The sequence below is a fragment of the Myotis brandtii genome, unplaced genomic scaffold (assembly GCF_000412655.1).
Source record: "Myotis brandtii unplaced genomic scaffold, ASM41265v1 scaffold328, whole genome shotgun sequence".
Classification (NCBI taxonomy): Eukaryota; Metazoa; Chordata; class Mammalia; order Chiroptera; family Vespertilionidae; genus Myotis; species Myotis brandtii.
The window spans coordinates 3,596,724-3,619,013 of NW_005362626.1; the positions used below are offsets into that span (position 1 = coordinate 3,596,724).

A 22,290-nucleotide genomic window follows, 5' to 3' on the forward strand; every position below is an offset into this window, starting at 1 on the left:
TTCATGATTCACTAGTGTGGGAAAGTATGAGATGGGCACTGCTAGGTACACCTGGAGATTTGGGGCTCCTTTCTCTTTCATCTCTCCTGGGGGAATTAGCGGTGTTTAGGAGCCAGCTGACTCCCCTAGAAAATGGCCCCTCCCTGACCCCGGAGAGTCAGGTTCTGTGTGGTGCTCCCTTTGAGGCTGGAATGGATCGAGAAGGTGTTGCCTGGACAGAGGCTCAGCTGGCTGTCAATGTGAAAAGGTCAGGCAAGTGGGAAGAATGGATCATATAATTTGAACGTGTGGGGGCATCAAAGAAGGGTTCTTATAGGTCCTTCCAAATGTGGAGACTCAACCATCCAAATGAGAATAGAGACGGGGAGAGGGTCATGCAAAACAGAGAGGGTGAGGAGGAAGGATGGAGGCAAACTGGGGCAGGCCGGGTCCACGTGGCAGGGAAGGCCCTTCTCTGCGGTCCAGGGCGAGGTATGGGCGTGGGAAGAATGCTTCAGCATCCCAGCCCTGGCTTGCCTACCAGACAGTGTGGCAAGCAGCCACCACCCAGGGAAGCGAAGGAAGGCTGCTCAGTTAGGTCTGCCAATACCACCCGCAGGGAGCAGCAGCTCTGCCAATCTCCGGCAAAGATGGAGGCACACAGGAGAAAGCCTTACTATTTCCTACCCAGTCTCAAAGCACTTGCCACATGGCAGAGAATGAGCTAGTGTGAGTAGAGTCCTGGACTTCAGTGAATACCTAAGTTGCCCCTCTTTCCTCCACTCCCTGGATGCTGTGGGAAGAAGCTGAAACAGATACCCCTCCACACCTTCCTCTCTTTATTTGGGGTTCTCCAAACCTCCCCTAGATCCATTCTTCAGAATAATTAGCCTTTGTTATTCACCCTCCAGTGAATTATTGTAGCACATATGTACTGAGTGCCTGTTACAGGTGTAGCAAAGTGCTAGACACTGCAGGAAATAAAAACAAATAGGGTACCAGATCCCTGCTTATGAAGTCATCGGGAGAAGTTGTGATGCATGCACATAAAAGTAAAAGACAATACAAGAATAAAACTACACAATGGAAACCTAAGATGAATGAAAAGATTTTTTTTTTATCAAGTAGGTGCTACCCACCCCCACTCTGAGTTCAAAGAGCAGTCCTCAGTGGGAAGGCCACCTTGTGCTGGGCATTGAGTGATGGGTGGAGGTCAGGGCGTAGAGACTGTGAAGGAGTGTGCCAGGGAAGAAACAGCTGCAGCAAAGGTGTGTGTGTGTGTGTGAGAATGATGGTGCAGACACTGGTGTGGCTGAAGAATTCATGAAAAGCGTAGTTAGAGATAAGAGGCAGTTTGGGAGGAGCGTGGACAGTGCCTCCAGTGTGACACCACGGCATTCACGTAACAGATAACCTTACATACTGGGAAATATACACGTGTGGTGCCTGTGTTCTAACTATTTTGATACAGCCTTTTGATTTTCTGTGCTGTCTGGAAATGCAGCAAAACAAAACAGCACATATGAAATAACTCTCTTCAGAGTTATTTTCCATGGATGAGTAGCCATGGGTTAAGGACCAATGTTTGCCAAGTGCTAGACATCTCCCCTCTCTAGTGTTTATGTGTGCTGTGCTTTTAAATTTTTATTGGAGTCTTGTTTGGCTTGTTCTGTTGGCAGAGAGGGGTGGGGATTTGGCTAAAATCAGTATCTGTCATCTTCATCAGGAACTGTCAACCTGCTGAAATGTTGGGCAATTTGCAGACTGGTTACAGTGATATAATGTTGTTTTCTCTTTTCACTGAAGGGAAATCTTACCATTAATTAAAAAAAACAATAAAAAATACCTTTTTGAATGATGAGATGACACTTGGAAGGATAATTAATATTTTCAAAAGATTACAAAAGAATGTATGGATGTTCATTAAGCTGGATGACTGCACCAAGTCACTCAGAACACAAAGATCTAGCTATAGACTCACTGCCTGCCTGGTGGCAGGGACATCTCAGAAGCATGGGCACAGCCTGAGTGGGACATGGGAGAGGCAGAGTGTGACGTTCCTTTTGGTGCTACTATATGACCCTCATTAGAGCTGATGCAGTAGGGTGATGGTTGTTCAATAGCTTATCTGGAGTTTTCCTGATAAGAGAGTCAGAGGAAGATAAACCATTTGCTGACCGGAGTGTGGTAGCAGCTCCTCTCCCCATCCCAAACTAAAAGAATAATCTAAGGAGAGATATAATTTAAAACAAACCCCCAGAACCAGTGGTGGGAGGAACTGGATTCCTTCTGACCTCCGGAGCGCCTGAATACGTCTGGTAAACCTCAGTAGGAAAATGAACTGACTTTTGGATGACTTTCTTTATTAGTATAAAATCATTTTCTTTTGTTGTTTTACTTAATGTGCTCACTTAATGTTTTGCTGATTTAGAATTCATTTCAAAATGATGGTCAGACAGGAAAATATTTAGTTCAGTCATTTGGGAAATATTTATGACGTTCCTACTGTGGATTGAGGGCTGCTCTAGGTACATGGGCTACATCAGTGAACAAATGAGACAGACTTTTCTGACCTTCAAGGGCTTCCATTCCAGTGTGGGGAGATGGACAGGTAACCAGGTAAATAAATAACATGCTGTATATTAGAAAGTGATCAGTGCGGTGGAGGAAAGTGAAGCAGGAGAAGAAGAGTTGGTGGTAGAATGGAGACACGGAGGCCAGAGAAGGTTCTGCTGGGAAACTGGCACTTGGGTAAAGCCCTGAATGGGATGAGAGCTGAGGTGCATAGGCCCCTGGAGGAAGAGGATTCGAGCCAGAGGGAACAGCAAGTTCAAAGGCCTGAGGCAGGATTGTGCTCATGTCCTATGGGAACCATAGTGACCCAGTGGGCCTCAGCAAAGTTAGTGACAGGGAGGAGAGAGAGTGAGGTTAGAGAGGGATAGCAAGCTGCATCGTACGAAGTTGTGTCTGCTGTAAAAGCCTTCGTTTTATAGTGAGACAGGTGAGGAGCTATTGGGAGTTTTGAGTGGAGAAATGACCTGCTCTAAGGTTTTAATAGGACCACTCTGGTTTCTGCATTGAGAGTAGCTGTAGGGGGCAAGGGTAGAAGCAGGGAGACCAGGCCCAGCTGGTGTGACTCAGTGGTTGAACATTGACCTATGAACCAGGAGATCATGGTTTGACTCCTGGTCAGGGAACATGCCTGGGTTGTGGGCTCAATCCCCAGTAGGGGGCATGTAGGAGGAAGCTGATCAATGATTCTCTCTCATCATTGATGTTTCTATCTCTCCCTCTTCTTTCCTCTCTTTGAAATCAATAAAAACATATTTGAAAAAAAAGGGTGGGCAGGGAGACCAGGTAGATGGCCATGGTAATAATCCAGGTGAGAGATGATGGGAGGTTGGGGGAAAAGCAATGAAGGTGAGAAGTGTCAGATTCTGAGAAAACACAGAAGACCAGATTTGTTGATGGATTGGATATGAAGGGTGAGGAGTCCAAGGGGTCTGTAAAGTGCCTGGCCTGGACCACTGCAAAGACAAATTGCCATTGGCTATCGTGGGGAGACTGTGGAAGGATCGAGCTTGGGGAGAAGATAAGAAACTCAGGTATGGAGATGTTATACATGAAATGCCTGTTAGATATCCAGTGGAGATACACAGACAGTTGGATACAGAGATGTGGGATTCATACTAGAGATACCTATTTGGGTCAGAATATGGATGATCTTCAACACCATGAAGCAGGTCACCAAAGCTTTGAGTGAGATTTGGTAGAAAAGAGAAGATGTAGAAGTTTATTGTTTTGTTCATGGTTCAAAATCATTGCCACTTTCTTTTCAACATGTAAAGTTCTATGTAGCATTTTTCTATAAAAATCACCACTTTGATACACTATTTAAAGTAAGAGAATTAGCAAAGTTCTTTCTTTTCTCCTAGATAGAATACAATGGTGTGCTTTTTGTTTTGTTTTGTGAAATTCTGCCTTTTTTTTTTTCATTCAAGAAAAATGTCATTGATTCCGTAAAGACTGTGACTGCGATATTTTCACTCCTATTTTTAAGAGATTGGCTCCCTTTCCTGTCTGGTGACATTAGATAGTAAAGGCTTAATTGAACATGGGCAATATGGAGCTCCAAATGTTCCTGCCTCAGACAGAGTGGTAGATAACTGGCTTCCAAGGAAGAAGGGATGCCTGGAAGCTAGAAAACCAATTAATAGTTCCCTATTTTGTTATATTTTAATCCACCAAAAGAAATAAAACACGTAAACCCACAATACCGAGTGGTGAGTATCCAGGCAGTAAACTGATTAGCTATTGATTTTTCCTTCATTTTCTAGAGGAGCAGCGGGATTTTATCGGAAACAACTATGTACAGAAAAGGAAAGCAAGCAGGGAGAGAGTACCTTGACCTTTTGAGCTAATGGGTTAGTTTCAATACTTTACAAAATCCACAAATAATACTTAAATTAAATTCAAACATAAACATCAAGTTATGTTTGTTTCATGCCTTATAATGTACTGCAAGTATAACAAATCATTGCATGTATTAGAGACAGATTTGAAGTCTGGTTTCCTTATAATTAAACACATACTGTACAAATTTGATGTTTATTGGAAGATATAATGGGTACTGTGAAATGGAGGAAAAAATTGCAAAGGGCCTAGTGTGCCATGCTCAGGAATTTGAATAGCAAAAATGAACCTATGTATTTATGTAAAATTCCTGTATGAAATTTGGATCCACACCTAGTATTCCAACTTCCCCAGAAGTAAAATCTTGCCCTTTGGCCCACTCACCTGCTTTCTCTCAGATTCCCAGAGGCTATATACCCTGAGCCTTTGGCATGGTGGGTGGTCTAGCTCCCTGCTGCTTGACCTTCATTGACACCTATTACCTGCATTCAGTCTTGCCAGGCTTCCTGCTGCACTGACTGACCAATGACCTCTGGAATGATGTCTTTGATCCAAGATGCCTACATTAGGAAGATGGTCTTTGGTAGACTTGTGTCTCTTCCCAGGTAGATCTCTGTGGTTCCTTGGTTCTCTAGGCATCAATCATCCTTGGCCTCCCATCTACCCACTGTAAAAGGAGGGACAAGGAGGCCTCTCCAGCCAGGCTCCTACCACTCACTGCCCCAGGCACACGAGGTCCCATGAAGGCTTGAACCCTCTGGCTTGCTTCCAGATCTTCTAGGGGGCCTTCTGCAGAGGCAGCTCCTTCAATGTAGATGCTCTACCCCCACCCCCCAACCCCAAATATCTACATGGCCCAGTCTCACCTCCTTCAAGTCATGGCTCAAATGTTACCTTCCCAACAACTCCCATCCTGACCTTGACATCTCATTTAAAATTACAACTCCTTATGCTAAGTGAAAGAAGCCAACACAAAAGCTCACATATTCTATGATCCCATTTACATGAAACTTACTGAGTAGGAAAATCCATAGAAACAGAGCACACATTGGAGAGTGCCAGCACCTGGAGGAGGGGAAAGTGGGGGTAACTACTCAATGAGTACAGGGTTTTCCTCAGGGCGCTGACAGTGTTTTGGAATTTGGCATCAGTGGTATACTTTAAAATGGTTAATTGTATGTTATGTGAATTTAACCACAGTTTAAAAAATGGCAACCTCACTAATTACTGTCTCCTTTACCCAGGTCCATTTTCCCCCTAGAATGTTCCTAACACATAATGGGATTCATGTGTGCATCTTGTTTATGGTACATCTCTGCTCTCCCGATGGAAACTCCACAAGGGCAGGCTTCCTGTCTGCTTTGCTCATTGATGTAATAATCTCTGGGCCTCGAACAGGTCTGGGGCAACATAGGTCATGATACATATTTGGTGAATATATAGACAAATGTTTGACCTCTTTAATGTTCATTAATAAAAGATCCTCCCTATTTCTTGAATAGCAAATTAACGGAAAAGGATTCAGTAAACAATAAAAGAGCCAGTATGGTCTCATCCAAAATAAATGCCACATTTGAGAGGAGAAGCTAAGTGGCGTGGATCCCATTACAATTCCTGCTCACCACATGGAAAATAAAGAGCTTGACAGGGATTTAAAGGATCAGGAAGATGGTATCTGGTGCTGAGCATAGTTTTTAATTTGCAAGGATTAGAAATGCCAACAAACGTTGCATTTTCCTCAGAATTCTAAAAGATAATTCGGGTCATTGGATCTAAGCTAGGAGAACTAGGAAAAATGTGGCCCCTAATAAATGCACTATTTCTGCATGCACATATGTTCTGCGAGTAGATTCAATCACATGGACCCTGCCAGGAAATATTTTCATTGAAAAACTGAGAAACTGTGAGAGAATCGGAGAGAACATACCAATGAGCTCCTTATTTCGGACGTCCAGGGCCATGTTCCGGAGCGCCGTGGCCACTGCGCACACCACCCGGTCATTATCTATTCGGAGCAGCTCCACGAGGATGGGCAGGCCTTTCTCTTTCCGGACAGCAGCTCGGATGTACACTGACCACTGGGAAAAGATGAAGGCAAAGACCTTAGGAATGGAGGAGGCAAACCCTAGGAGCAAATAGCACGTACAGTTTTCAGACTGTCCTTTGCAGGAACCAAAAAGGTTGAATTATCAAGACCTAATTGTAAAATAGGTTGAGTAGGTTAGACATGTATTTAAACGTTTTCATGTTATCTTTTGCCTTCAACATATGGGAAAGGTTTCAGGGTGAGTCAGCTAGCCACATTTTGCTTCTCTGGTACCAGTCTTTCCTTTCCTTAGATTGGAAAGCCATTTGTAGCCATTCGCATGATGTATATACTTGATGCTTTGAGATGTGAAGGTTTGGGACAGAAAGGAGGGCTACTGACATTCAGAGGAATAATAAAATGAGCCCTGGAAAAAGTAGAAAATGATAAAAGATTGAGTGTGGGTGATTGATTTAAAAACAGAGATTTAATTTGGAGGTGGTGCACAGAGATGAGTTGCCAAACATATCATCAGTAAGTTCTTTGCTGAATAATAAAGATTAAATAAGTGAGAAAAAGGTAGGGGTGAGGAGAGGTAAATATGACATTAAAAATCAATAGTAAAGATTATAAACTAAAAAATATTTAGATCAAAATGTGTTGTGTCTAGGGCAGTGATGGCGAACCTATGACACGCGTGTCAGAGGTGACACGTGAACTCATTTTTTTGGTTGATTTTTCTTTGTTAAATGGCATTTAAATATATAAAATAAATATCAAAAATATAAGTCTTTGTTTTACTATGGTTGCAAATATCAAAAAATTTCTATATGTGACATGGCACCAGAGTTAAGTTAGGGTTTTTCAAAATGTTGACACGATGAGCTCAAAAGGTTCGCCATCACTGGTCTAGGACCATAATTCCATGTTTACTCTATAATATAAGATATATAATTTGTTTTGGGCTGGTGATTATTGATCTTAATGAAGCACACCTAATGTTACTATTGAAATTTACTTGCAATATTCAGAATGATAAAGCATTCCAATCCATGTCACAGAATTTAGGAAGGCCAGATTCTTCCGACATTTGCATATACACTTTATACTATTTTACGGTGTTCCAAAGAAGAGCGTGCACTATAAAAATCAACCCATATAGGGTTTAATCAGTCACATTTTCATTTAGGATGTAGGAAAATGACATTAATGACAGAAAGTTTTGGATTCTGTGGTTGAGTCCTCTGGGGGACCACCAAAGGTGGAATAAAGTCCCCAACCCCCCCGCCAGGCCCCTCCACCCCCCTTCCCCAATGGGGAAGACACCCCAGAGCTGGCTCTCACCTGTGGCAGGCAGGGAGCCCCCTCTGGTAGTGAACGTAGGGCATATGCCATGCCTGCCACATCCTCAGCCCAGCCCTGCATGAAATATGAGATTAAAAAAACACACAACTTCATCCCATCCTACGTTAGAAGTCACATTCACATAGTTTCTTTTCACCATCAACTCGTCCCATAATCTTTCCCTTGCCCCCACTCCAGGAAGCCTGAGGGGATGGGAAGCAGCTAGAATCACTAAAGCATCTCTTGATTGAGATGAACTATTTCACAGACCTGCTCTCAGGGAGCAGCAAAATGGGTGGTCAGGGAGTCTTAGACATGGAAAAACATCCAGGTTTGAAAGCTGTTTCTTGCAATTTGGAGGGAGGTGCTCTGTGAACATAGTACAGAACCTCTTTCATGTCCACTAGAAATTTAATTCGCAATTTGAAATGCTGAGACATGATTTTCATCTACCGCCTCCACTAGACTTGTAAACCTCTGGTCTCCAGGGCCCAGGGGAACCTGAGCTTATGCAGCACATGCATTATTGGGTTCGTCCTTAAAACTAGGAAGGGAGGTGAGAGAAAGGAAGAAAATGGAAATCAGAAGGTAGGCTTAATGTTTACCAATTGTGAGATGAACATCAACAATTGACTTTATACTGGGGAGATGTGCTGGCCCTTGGGGAGATAGTGGGAATGTTCTTGGCAACTTGGACAGGCTGATGCATGGGCCCGAGAGATGGCCTCTTCCCCGGCACCACCTCCTTCCAGTTGAGGATGCTGGTTTGAACATTAGTGACCTCTTCTAAGTCCCTAAGACGCTGGAGGTGGCATTAGTATTCTTATTTATAGACGAGGAAATCTAGGCGCAACGTTGTTAAGTAACCTGCTCATCAGGGTCAACTGTGCCCCTGACCCCCATTCCTGTTACTCCAAATCTGCTTCTCTTTATGATGCTGACAATTTTCCCTCCTCTGCCAGCATCTCATTCTCTCTCCCCTAATCCTCTGTGTTCAGTCCCCCAGACACTGCCTTGCTCTCCCCTCCCCTCCATCCTTCTAAACATTGATAGAGAAGAACTTGGCCATATTTGAAATAAGCCAAGAAGGGAAATTTATGATTGTATCATTTTAGAAGTCCAGCTATTATATCCTGCCCATGTGGGATGGAAAGATGATTTAGTGTTTGGAAAATAAATGAGAGTCCTTCAGCTTTGTGGAGAACTTATTTGAGAGTAAAAAAAAAAAAAAGAGGCTATCTATGGCCCAAAATGTTACAGATACACCTTTTGGTATCATAAAATGGTCAACAGTGGTATGTTCTCCCTAAGTGAAAAGGGATAACCAGACAACAGATTTCAACTCATATTATTACAATTGCTGCATAGAAAATAACTTTTATTTTGAAACTTTTAGTTTTGTATGGTATAGAAAATTCCCAATATCAGTTTAGAATAGGACAACTCAGAATAAACTACTTACATTTCACTCAAAACATGTTGCAAGTTTCCACAAGATTTCTTGACATGCAAAAATAGGTGATAGTGATGCCTTTTAAGTAACAGCCAAACAATCGACCAGTCTCAGAGGTAATGTGTGACCAAAGTGTAACCCACCAAAAAAGGAGTAAACCCCAGTTAGAGGTGGAAAGGAGATAGTCACCAGACAGTGTTATTGGGAAATGAGGTATGGTTTCAGGTACACTCAATACAGAACCATGAGGTTCCTATAGAGTTTTCCAAAAGAGAAGTCAGTTGCCTTGGAATCATCCACTGTGGTGGTTAGAGGTGCATGGGTTGCCAAGTGTTTTGTAATCTAAACAAAAGTAAGAGTAGGACAGGCATAACAACATGAACAAGAGAGAAATGTGTATCATAACCCATTGTAGTTGAAGTGAAAGTCTTTGGGCAAAATGAGAGCACTGTGCACTGAGCACATGTGTACAGAGAGGGGAGCTATCAGGTATGGACCAGGATGCTTCTGAGAAGAACGGCTCATGAGTGGAAGAGAGAATGCTTGATGATTCAAGAGGATGAGAAGGAAGAGGAGTAGGAAGGGGAGGGGGGAGAATGACAAAGAGAAGACGGAGAAAAAAAGAGCTGGTCCTGGAGAAAACAGCACAAAAATGTGACCCAAATTTCTCCTGCAGAAATGCTTTCCCAATGAGGACCTCAGGAGAGTGATAAGCCCTCATAACAATCTCAACTATAAGAAACCTAACACTTAACCAAATGCCAGGCACAGTTCTATTTTTTTACATGTATTAATTCACGTAATCCTCATCTCATCCCTGTGAAGTATGTGCTAGTGTTATTCCCACTTTACAGATGAGAATAGGGAGGCAGAGCAAGGTCCCTCAGCCTGTGGCTGCTTGACCGGGTCTTGAACCCAGGAAGCACTGCCCTAGAGTCGGTGTGCCTGACTACCCTTCTCTTCTGCATCTCAAAAAGACAAGTGTAAATTACATACATCTGCAATCATAGTGATATAATTCTTTGCAAATTCACCAATTAATCTTGGTCTAATAACTCATGTTATTATTTTAGTGTTTCAATAACTCGTTTGGCCCTCCTCTAAACTCCTGAGTTGAACAGCCTTGAATATTGGCAATGGAAGTCCTGGACATTTCAATTCAGCTGTGAGAACAACTAAGCTATGCTCAATTCAGCATCTTTCTTGAGGCTGTTGACCAGGTCTCTAGGGACAAGTCTCAAAGTTCTCAGTTCTCTTATTTTTTTATTCATTTGGGCCACATGGCAGAAGATTCTGTTTTCACTACATCTATGTTGCTATTATGTTAGCTCATCAAATATTAAAAATTAATATTCAAATATCTATTTAGTCTACCTTATTTTAAAAGTAAATGAGGAAATAATAGTCTTGACAATAGTCACATTTTAGGGGGAAAGTTGACTAAACAAAGATATCTAAAATGTTTGGCTTAATAGCAAGTGCAGATATATTTCTACAGTTCAAACCCTGGGTTTTCACCAAGTTCAATTACAATAGAAATAACCCATAAATGGGAGTTCAAAGAACATTTGGTCACATTTTTACAAATCTTTAACCTACTATATCTAATAGTTTTATTATTCTGTGACCAAAACATCATTGTACTGTAAAAGAGGAAAAGGTAACTGAATTCCACATTGGCTATGAAAAACATTTATCACTTTGCTTCTGCCACAATGCTATTATGTTTTTTCTGATGCTCATAAACCAAGTAATGAGGGTTTTAAAGTGTAAAAAGTATTTAGGGCCATTATGAAGATGTGTTTGCTAGTCAACTTGTCACATAAAAGGACTGTGCATGATCTCCCCATAAAGAGTAATTATTGTTTTGGGAGATGAGGTCTATAAAAAGCAATCTCTATGCAAAATACTGGTGTTTTACCTTCACATTTCTGCTTTCGTTGTTTGGGTCATAAAAAGTTAAGGACACTAAAAAAAAGTCACTAAATTTCAACAGTTGCTATGAAATCACATTCTTGAAATTCTAGGTTTCAGATAGTAACATTGTCTATACAAAAATTGAGGCTATTGTGTATCCTAATTTGATCTTTTACTTAATATTTTTTCTTAAGTGAAATCTTTTTTTAAAGTAAAGATTTACTTATTTTTTGTACAAGTTGTTCTCATTTAAAAATTATAACAATTTATCAGTGTTTGGCTTAATGAAGATTTTCTCAAATCATCCCTATGGATTATCTTCCCTACCCACATAATCCTTTATCATTTAATATGATAAATTAATAAATTACACAACAGATGATGATAATGTAATTGTCTTTTATGCATGCCTGTGTATTTGCATTTTTATAGTAAAGCTCTTACGGAAGCACATATACTTTTAACTGTACACAAATATTCGTTAGCAGTCCCCTGCTCTGCCTGAGTACCATTCCATTTGACTAAAATTACAGAATAAGGAAGGTTAGTGCTTTATAAGTAAGGCTGACATTCTGAGAGTCAAAATTCTACTTTAATCATTGGGAGGGAAATATTTCTAAAATGATTTCTGTCTTTTAAAATTATTAGTAATAATTTAACATTTTTTTCATTTCAGAGGGTCAGCATTAGGAGTATCAGTTATTAGAATATATGCAACAGCCAAGACACTGAATGGCCTCTGGCAGTTTTCCTCTCTTGCTACCTTGTAGTTACTTTTTCTAATTCTTTTGTCCTTTCTCTTTGCCATCACAGTATTTACTCTCCCTTCTTAGGCAGATCTTTACGCCTCTTTATAAGAGGCACTCCTTGCTTTTTCTAATCTGATGTGGACTGGGAAATCTGATGGCCATAGTTGTTAAACTCTGTTGAAAATACAGAATAATTTTTGTGATACTGACTTCATCTGCTCCTTACTAGTCTCTATTAGTAACGGAAAAAAATTACCAAATAAGTGTCTACTCAATATGTGGGGATACATTTCACACTGGGGATAACTGTGCTGAACTAATGGGCAGGTTTATGCACTGAAAACAGTCAGCAGGATATTATTACCAGAAAATACTGAAAAAAATTTATGATAGTTCATCCATAATTCTTATTTTATAATCCAAAGTAGGAATTTTTGAATATCAAAATAGCATAAAATTTTTAATCTTATTATTTTCTTATTCCAAGTACCTAAAGACCCAGACATACCTCCGCTATGACACAGAGCCTGGTAATTTAAACAGAACGTTCAACCTGCAGGAGCTGTGGGACTGGGAAATGCTATCAAAACCTGCAGCCTGCAAAGCACTGATGAGTTTGGAAACTGAAAAGAACATAGTTTTCCCATAACACTTTTCTGTCACAGGGATGAACAGGTACAAAGAAATACATGAGACTTGGCTTCTGCCTTTAAAGTGTTTACAGACCAGATTCCTTTCTACAGGACATTCTTAGTAGCTCGGTAAAGACTTCTATACCTAAATGAATAATTGGTGACACTGATCCTTAATTTTGATGTTAGATGTGGTGCAGTTCTTAGTACATTACATTTCTTTTTTTTCCTCTGGCTGCTTTTAAGATTTTCTCTTTACTACTGATTTTGAACAATGTGATTATGATGTACCTTAATACAGTTTCTTCATATTTCTTGTGCTTGGTGTCCCATAAGCTGCTTGAATCTGTAAGTGTATGGGTTTCATTAAATTTAAAAATTTTTCAGTAATTAAATTTTCAAATAATTTTTTTCTGTTTTCTTCTTCCTTTATCTCTCCTCTCATTTGGGGACCACAGTTACATATACAACAGGCCACTGTACATTTTTTTCTGTGTTTCATTTTGTATAGTTTCCACTGATGTTTTCTAGTTCACTAATCTTTTCTTCTGCATTGTCTATATGCTGTTAATTGCCATTTCCATGCATTTTTGTTTCAAACATTGTACATTAACTTTAGAAGTTATTTGGATCTTTAATATATTTCCATTGGTTCCAATTAACTTTTTGAATATGTGGAACATAGATTTTAATTTTTAAAGCAGAGGTTGTAGTCTTGCATTTAAAATCCTCTAGACCTCAAAGGTATGTCTCCATTTTTTAAATTGTCATAAGAACCTAAGTATTTCTTAAAGAAAATAATAATTCACTAAAATATCATAGGTTCAAGATGGCATACTTGATTTGCTACCACCTAGATGCTGTGTGGTTTAGGTTAGACTCATGGCTATGGGCCAGAGCTCACTTTCCCATGCCCATCTGGTCAGTCCTCTAACTTGGGAGCTGGGTGAGGACTTGTAGCCACTAAGTGCTCTTGGCTGTATATACTGAGAACCGCTTGACCAATGACATCCTGCTCTCCTCTTTGCATCCAGTGTCATGACTGGCCTGCAGGATGTGACGTGAAGCATCCACAATCTTCTCTGTTCAAAGATGACACACCTGAGAACATAAGGAGGTGCTACAATTTGCCCAAGGGTCACAAAGATCAGAAGAGGTAGAGTCTATGTTTGAATTGAGACTTGAGTCAAAGCCTCCTAAATTTAGAGGGAGATAAAATCTAAGGGTTAGTTCAAGAAAATGATTTCCATTATTATCTCTTTTCTACTCATACAAAACTAGTCTCTAGAATTCTGCCTGATGTGACTCTGCTTTTGAAACTTTTCTATGGTTGAAAGCAAGTGACAACTTCACTTCCTCTCCCCCAACCTAAATTCTCCCAGTACAACATTAGGGATGCCTATGAGCAGGGGAGGAAAGGGATAATATGTTCATTACTAAGACTCTCAAAAGAAGAAGGGGTGAGCCTCCCAGGCATCAGTAGCGATCCTGGGAAATATTGTCAGAGACTAGGCCCCCAAAGTTGGGAGGTCACACCTGAGAGAGAAGGCAGTGCTACTGCCAAAACTGAGGCAATGGAAACAAAGGATCTCCCCGCCCCCCCCCCCCCCTCTCTCTTTCACACACACACACACACACACACACACACACACACAGATGACAAGAAGAGAGAGAGAGAGAGAGAGAGAGAGAGAGAGAGAGAGAGAGAGATGACAAGAAGCCAGACATTGGAAGGTATAATAAGAAGAGAGGGTGTGATTGTATGACAATGCTGAGGCCAGTATGTGTGGTGCCTATAGTATTAAGCTTCTGAGAAATATCTGTAGTTATGTGTCTATATTAACATTGTTTTCAATAAAATGTTAAAAGAGTGATTATGCATATTTCAAACTGAGGCTTTAATAGTATATGAATGAAAAATGGATGGCAGACGCCCAAACGTCCTCTTTTGATATTTTTCCCTATATGCATTCATTCCTCTAAGAAGTTACACTTTTTTATGCAATAAGGTGAGTTAGCTCATGTAATAATTAGTGATCAAACTCAAGAATTCTTTGCTATGGTGAATCTCTTCCTACCCAAAATGAGGGTCATGGACATTTTCTGTGAAAACCAATCAGTGTGTGTTTATAAGGACTCTAATATTCCCAATCAAATATTTGTTTTACTTTAACATTTTTTCCAAAGATAACTAGCAATACTACTCTCCTCTGAAAGCCAATAATTTAAAAATTCAAGACCTTCTTTTCCTCTGGGAACAGGACCACCTATATAACATTACAGCAATCACATGAGTTTGTATACAAGATGTTTGGGTATTAGCTCCCTTAACAGCCAACAACAGTGCTTTGCAAAGTGTCAGCATGTCCCAGTCTCCTCTGAAAACCGAGTAGCTCAGCTGCACAAGCAGAATGGAGAGCACATCACGGCATTTTCAATGACGACTAGTACACTTACATCTAGCCGCCTGTGCTTTGTACTGATCTTCAAGGATCCCTGAGCCCTTAAGGAGAATTTTTCAAAGGAATACCTTTTCTAAGTCCAACAGTTCAGTGTAACTGGTCTTTCTCTCACATCCTCAAAAACTTCATTAGAATTGCATTCCTCAAAACTGGACTTCTGCTTTTTTCTAAGGTCGTGCTCATAATCCCAGATTTCTTTTTTATGGTAACGAACTAGTCATACCTTCCAGCTCCCTGCAGCCAAGTTCTGCAGGGCGCCTGCCGCCCCTTCCAGCGTGTCTGCATTTGAGCACTCAGAGAGCAGTGTGAGGTAGGGTTTGACTATGGATGGGTGCCACAGCATCTGGATCCCTTTTGGTGGTTCTGCACAGTCGGGAAGAGGTCCTACTCCATCCCACTGGAGGAAGAAAAATAAGAGAGTAAACATCTTTAACACCATTACACTTCCCAATATTGCCTTCTGTAAATATTACAGACCATAACAAAACCAGGGTGTCATAACATTTGGTGAACATGTTTGGCATGTAGGGTAATGCAGCAGCTGTCCAAAAAGCGGAGAGCCATTCCTGTCCACCAGGAGCTTATGATGGAGGGTGAATGGGGTTGGAACTTGGACAAAAGTGAACGTAACTGGCAGTAGAATGGATAAGCTTCCTGAGAACAATTCTAGGCCATTGCTACAGGAAGGAAGAAGACATGGATTGATTTTGAGTGGGCAGCAAAGAAGAAGGCTACAGATCAAGGTGGCTTATTTTATAGTTATGATACCAATGACATACTATAGTTAGTAGTAATCAAATGCCTTCACTTCTTATGGATAAGTGTGAACTCTGATAAATTCCTACATAACTTGTTTGATTTTCAGTACTATCACTGTATCTATAGGCTTCAATCAAAAGACAGAATAAACAAAAGAGAAAATTGCTATGGTTTATTAGATGCATTAGGATAGTATAGGCACACTAGATCTTATATCAATTCTGGTAGTTAAGTTTGCTTTGAATTGAATCTAATATATAACAGAAAAATCTGTGGTTGAAAATTAATTACAAAGAAATTAGAAATTATAGCTTATTGCACAAAGGCATATCAGTAGACCATTAAAAAGAATAATTTTAAAGAACTTGTAGCAACTTGGGCAAATGATTACATTAACAGTTAAATGAACACAGCAGTATACAAATTGGTATGGGTTTGTGCTTTATAGCATGTAAAATTCACCATAAAAACCATGTAATGAAATAAAAACTTATTAATAAACTGTTTTTCATTTTTTCTACATTTAAAATTTTTTTGTTGTGTTACTTTTATTTAAAATATAAAAAAACTGTACTATTGATTCTGATCTTTGATTATACACAGCCTTTGTCTTTTGTGAAAAATAAAGGCAATGAGTATAATGAGGGTAGACATGAAATAAACTGTATGTATAGAAAAAATATTCCCATGTTTACTTTTGAGAAGAATCACAGTAAAACAAAATAACCCTTAATTTTAGGGTGAAGTACTTACTAAGTTATTTAACTGCTTTATTTGTGTTCATTGATGATGCCTAAAATAAATATAGTCTACATGTGATACACTACACTTTCTCACAGATATGTTCTGTACATATGTATGTGCAGTGTATATATACATGTACGTATAAATACAAAATTACAACTATATTTCAGAATCTGTGTAAGGTCTGAAAATTTTACTGGAAGAAAATATAGGCTTACTTCATATCCTTGTAACATAAAAAAGGAAGTGTTGATAGAGATAATGTAAAGTTATTTCGCTGTCATAAATAATTTCAAGAATTTCATCATTTATTTTTAAAAAAGCAACCCTGAAAACTCAACCTTTCTATTTCTCAGTTATGATACAGCTTAGTTTAAGTCAAGGCTAAATCTCAGAGATGAATGACATCCCACAGATGGACGTTGGACATCCCATTAAAGGTCTTTTTCAGTAAGAATGCCACTCAATTTCAACTTTCTAACAAGAACACTCAATGTAGGAATCTTCTTGTGTTGTTGTTGTTTTTAACCAAAGCCACTTCTAAACCATTCAAAGATGAATTTGCATCTGTGCACAGCCTATCAATGAAACCAGCACATGTCTTTTAAATACACTTTTTAAAAAATGAAACTGAACCAGTCTTGTAACAGTGCATGTGGTTCACTATTTGAGACTGGCCCACTCCTTTGGATAGAAACACAGCACAAGGAAAGTAGGTTTGTTGATATTGATGATGAAAGAGGGGTGATACTGACTTCTTAAATGAAACCAGCTTGGGGTACTGAATCTATTTGCTAGTGCAACAGGAAATGGAAAATTATTTCATTTGGGTTTTTATTTTATCATCTTCTATCTTTTAAAATATCCTTTTCATACAAATATTTAATAATATTGAGAAAAATCAGACTATAGAATTTAGAGCCTAACATAGATGAAATTTCTCTCTCATGTCAGAGCTAACATAACAGTAGCAAAAGATATACAGTATTTGCATGCTCATTACAATATGTGACAGTCAAACTCTACGAAGAGCAAAAGGCAGCTGGGTTGTGTTTGCTGGGTTCCATCTTGTTCTACTTTTCTAACTTCTGTGCAATAAAATGGAAGTTTTATTTAGTCATTTAGGATAAATGGCTAAATCATACACAATTTCCTTGTGCTCTGACATGCGATCTATGTAGCTCTTAAACACCTTCCATTACAATCCTTTGTTAAGGGTTACATAGAGAACCTGAAGGAAATAAAAGGAAAACCAATATGACAGGGATCATCTTTGATGGCAGCTAGAGATGGAATTCAAAGGGGATTCTCTGCTATTTCATAACGTTGATGGCACTCTGGCCCCTGTCAACTTTGAAGAAAAAGAACGGTTTCAAATCAGTCAATGGATCTGGCCTTCATCTGGGTACTTTATTCAGACTCTTGAGCTAAGAAGTATCAACTACCCATTAAGAAACTGTTTTTCACTACCCATAAAAAGAACAGAATCTTAAGAATTGTGCTAACATACTTGATGTTATGTTGCCTAGAAAATCAACATAGTAGAACTATAGATCGATGGTGACAGGGTTGGACAGAAGGCGTGAAACAGTTCTGCACATGCAAACTTCCACTGGTACCCTTCCTCTAGAGTGAGGATCCAGAGAAATCATGGCTATGCAACTCTTCTCCAGAGAGGAAATATGTCATTTATAAACTTAAACAGAAGAGGTACCCACCCTGAAATTTCTACAGAATGGGCACATGGACTAAGGCAAGCAGTGGCTAAACCTTTAACTCTGTCAAAACTGATCATCCAGCTCACTGGTCCTAAGAACACAGTGAGTCTTATGCAAACTGCTTATTTTAGACTATATTTTGAGGGCATATTATAAAAATTCTTTAAGAGCTTGAAATATGAAAGTGACATATAAAGAAGCAAAATGTCATCAAGTCAGGAGAGAGAATGTTCTATGTAATGAAGACAGGGCACAACCAAGGGGACAAAGTATTTCCAAAAAACCAACAGGGGCAATGCTGGCTGAGAATATTTGATTATATTATCTGTACTATTGCCAGGTTGTGGCATACACCCCCCCCCTTACACATAAACATATGGCTGTGTGTTTATCTTCATTTATCAGGTTTAAATTGAGATATCAAGCTGAGATTAAAGTAAAAGCAAACAAAAAAGGAGAAAGGCATTTGTGATTTTAAGAAGTTTTATTCTAGCGTGGGGGAACTTTTCAGTGGAAATTCCCTTTTCTTCTCATAGTTTTACTCTTCAGACTTGGTAAATAAATGTTCCTCAATTTTGTGCACATTTTTTCATTTTCATCTGCTATATCCCAACAGATAAAATTTGCAAAAGTTCTAGCTGTTCTCGATTCTTAAAGGTATTACTTCAATGTTCAAATGATATTTTGTGTAAGTCATTCCTATGTTGTTAGGTAGGAAAATATAACAGAACACACTTTAGCTTTAAAGTTCCCCTTCTTCATTCTCTTGTTGATAGGAATTTTAAATTTTGCGCATACAGTTAGAGTTCATGAAGCTAAAGATTCAGATGTTTTATGCATAACACCATGGCCTGAATGCTTGTGCCTGCCCAAGACTCACATGCCAAGGCCCTAATCTCCAATGTGATGGTGTTTGGAGGTGGGGCTTTGGGAGGTGATTAGGTTCAGATAAGGATAAGAGGGCGAAGCCCCCACAATGGGACTAGTGTTCTTATGAGATGAAGGGACCAGAGTTTTCCCTTTCTGCCTTGTGAGAACACAGCAAGAAGAAAACCACCTGTGAACCAGGAAAAGGCCCTCAACAGACACCAAATTTGCTGGTCCCTTGATCTTGGACTTCCAGCCTCCAGAACTGTGACAATGCTTATTGTTTAAGCCCCCCAGTTTACAGTATTTTGTTATAGCAGCCCAAGCTGGCTGTGACAGTAACCACAGAAAGGACTAAGAAATCTTGGTATTAGGAGGGTCCTCTAGCTACACCATGACTTCTGTCAGGGTGCTCTCTTAGACACAGGATGGAAGCAAAACAAGGAAAGTGGGTGGCAGGATTGTGTTGCCAGTAGAGCACAGAGCAAACCAACAGATTGATTTGTCTTCCCAAATAGTGCCACCCTCAAGAACATGTTCTCAGTACTTTTTTCACTGGCTTTAAATGCATGACTGTATAACAAGTGTCAATAATCAAATCAGTGAACAGTGTATGTCACTCACTTTCTAAACTTGTATAAAATTGTGAATATATATGATCTCTCCAAGAAGGTAATGCTCAAACCTTATTAGAAAAGAAGAGAATAACACGCTCCCAGTTTAGAAGCCAAGGGCCTGCTGAAATTTGGATGCGGTGCTTTCTGATATCGTCCCAGGCAGGCACGGAGGGACAGACACGCTGGCCCCTGCAAGAAATGTCTGCTTAGGAAGAAAATCACATAGGTGAGGGGATGTGTTCAATGTGTGGGTTAAAAAAATAAAAGAAAAGGAAAAAGCTTTCCTTTGATTTGCTTTTAATACTTTTGCTTCCCTCTAGGGCTTAAATTCCATTTAAAAGATTTCTATCTTCGTTGGCTTGAGGATGGAATAGTGGAAGTCATTGCTCCTTATAGGAAGAGAAAGATGTGACTTGGGGATAAAAATCAGAAAGTTCAAAAACTAGAAAGTAAAGATGTCCATACACTTTACAATGAGGCTTTGTACACTGGGGTCCTTTAAGGGATGGCAGCTCACGAGACCACTTGAATGATCACATTCATCAAAACCCCTATTGAATGAGAATTAACAAGAGGACTTCAGCTCCTCTCCTGAGAAGGAGTTTACACCTGCTCCAGTTGCCATCTCCAATGCACTGGGCTGGGTACCTTGGAGGTACAAACAGGAAGAGCTCTCCTAATCAAGAGAAGGCTTTACATTCCAGGAGAAACGCTAAAACACGTTGCTCCTCGCACATGTTACAGCCATTCATGTCTATGCAAAGAAGAGAGCTTTTACAGCTGAGCTGTATCCCGCAACACAAACAAAAAGGCCTCTTCATCAGCAGAATGCATCTCTATTGCCTAGATTTCTCTACCAAGGAGGGGCCACTGCAATCAATACACATGGGCAGGCTTTTATTTTTCAGAGATTTCAGTGAGATAAACCAGGGTCTGGTGATATTGCAAGACAAAGGGAGTGGTTCTGCAGTCATAGGAAGCATTCCTATTTTAAATCCTACTCTTCCTCCCAGGAGAAGCCACATGTCACAGGAAGAGAAGATGGCTGTGAGATGGCTCTAGGAAGGTACACTGTCAGGGGATTTCTCTCATGCAGGGTTTGGGTGAATTAGGCTGCAGTCGGTACTGAGTACATTAAAAAGCAATGACCTAGACACAAGTTCATCCACCGTCTGCCATTCTTGCTTGACTTGGTCTGAACAGCAGAGTTAAGAATTGATTTTGTCTTTACAGTGTTTCATTATCACTTCCAGCTTTTTCAGATGGGGTTGGGGGGAGGGAGACAGGGAATAGAAGTGATGGTTATTAAAAACAAAACCAGAAAAAAAAACCCACAAAAAACTCCAAGCAACTGTAAAAAGACAGAATAAATAATGATTCTTGTGTTGACTCTTGGGGATTTCAAAGGAAAGGGTAACTCAGGTGTCTGAATTCCCCTTCGGTCTGTTCAGAAGCTGTCAGCTACAGGGGGGTGAGCTGTGCAGAGCAGCGAAGGATGCAGGTGAGAGAGGATGGCCAATGAGCTGTATTTCTGGGGCATACACTGTCTCCAGGCTTGGCTTGCAGAAGATAGGAGGGGGTTTGCATTTGCGAGATTAGAAACCTGTATTAAAGCAGAGGCAGGGATGTGTTTTCTGAACAAAGCTTTAAGAAAACACACTCAAAACAAAACAAGAAAACCTCAGAGGTAGCTTTGCTAAGGGGCACACCTTTCCCTTAGGAAGAGGTGGGAGGGAGGCTGGGAGTGTGCCTACTCCAGACACTGGCATAATTAGGCCCCCGTGCTGTGCCTCACAGAGGAGTGTTATCAGGCTGGTCCACATCATGGAGCTCACCTGCCCCTTCCCCAAGTCATCATGATGGAACCCACTGGAACACCAGTAATGCTCACCTAGAATTCCCTCTGCTCCCAACTTCCCATCCACTTGGGCCACAGCCCTCTCCATTTCCTGCCTTTTAAAGGGGGCTCTGTTCCTGACCTCCTTCAGGTAATCTTGTAGTCTCATTTGTTTATATCTTTGGTGATATGTCCCTTAAAGATAATCTAATACAGTCAACTGGGATGATTTTACCACCTAAGGAGACAACTGGCTATGTCTGGAGACACTTTTTGGTTGTCACAACTGGGGAGGGGTTGCTATTGGCATCTACTGGGTAGACAGCTGCTCAACATCCTACAATGCATAGGATAAGCTCCACAGCATAGAATTATCCAGCTCAAAATGTCAGCGGTGCCAGGTTGAGAAGCCATGGTCTAGTAGTACAAGACAGAGTATTTATTAATGGGGGGAAAGTGTTGCATTGTAAAATGTAAATAAGGAACCTAAATGAAACACCTGAAATAAAGTTTTAAGTCTGTAAACTCATTGAAATTAGGAGAGCAGCAATTTTAGCTGATAGGTTATCTACACTAATAAAAGAGAAACATGGTAATTAGCGTACGACCGCTACCCTTTTCATTGGCTAATCAGTGAATATATGCAAATTAACTGTCAGCCAAGATGGCGGCCGGCAGCCAGGCACTGAAGCGAGCACGAGGCTTGCTTGCTGCAGACTCCAACGTTCCCCGCCTCACTTGCCGGCCTCTCAGCTGCAACTCTAAGCAACTAT

The 22,290-nt window shown here is 40.2% G+C and overlaps 1 protein-coding gene across 1 annotated transcript in view; it reads right to left on the bottom strand.

The window, feature by feature from the left end:
* The window catches only part of CTNND2 (catenin (cadherin-associated protein), delta 2), a 642,889-nt gene that overhangs the window by 84,660 nt on the left and 535,939 nt on the right, over nucleotides 1–22,290 (bottom strand). Inside the window, exons 14-15 of the mRNA XM_005871061.2 lie at nucleotides 15,199–15,372; nucleotides 6,320–6,470 (exon numbers count right to left, since the gene is read on the bottom strand). Of these exons, the coding sequence (XP_005871123.1) occupies nucleotides 6,320–6,470; nucleotides 15,199–15,372 (325 nt within the window). The remainder of the gene's footprint in view (nucleotides 1–6,319; nucleotides 6,471–15,198; nucleotides 15,373–22,290) is intronic.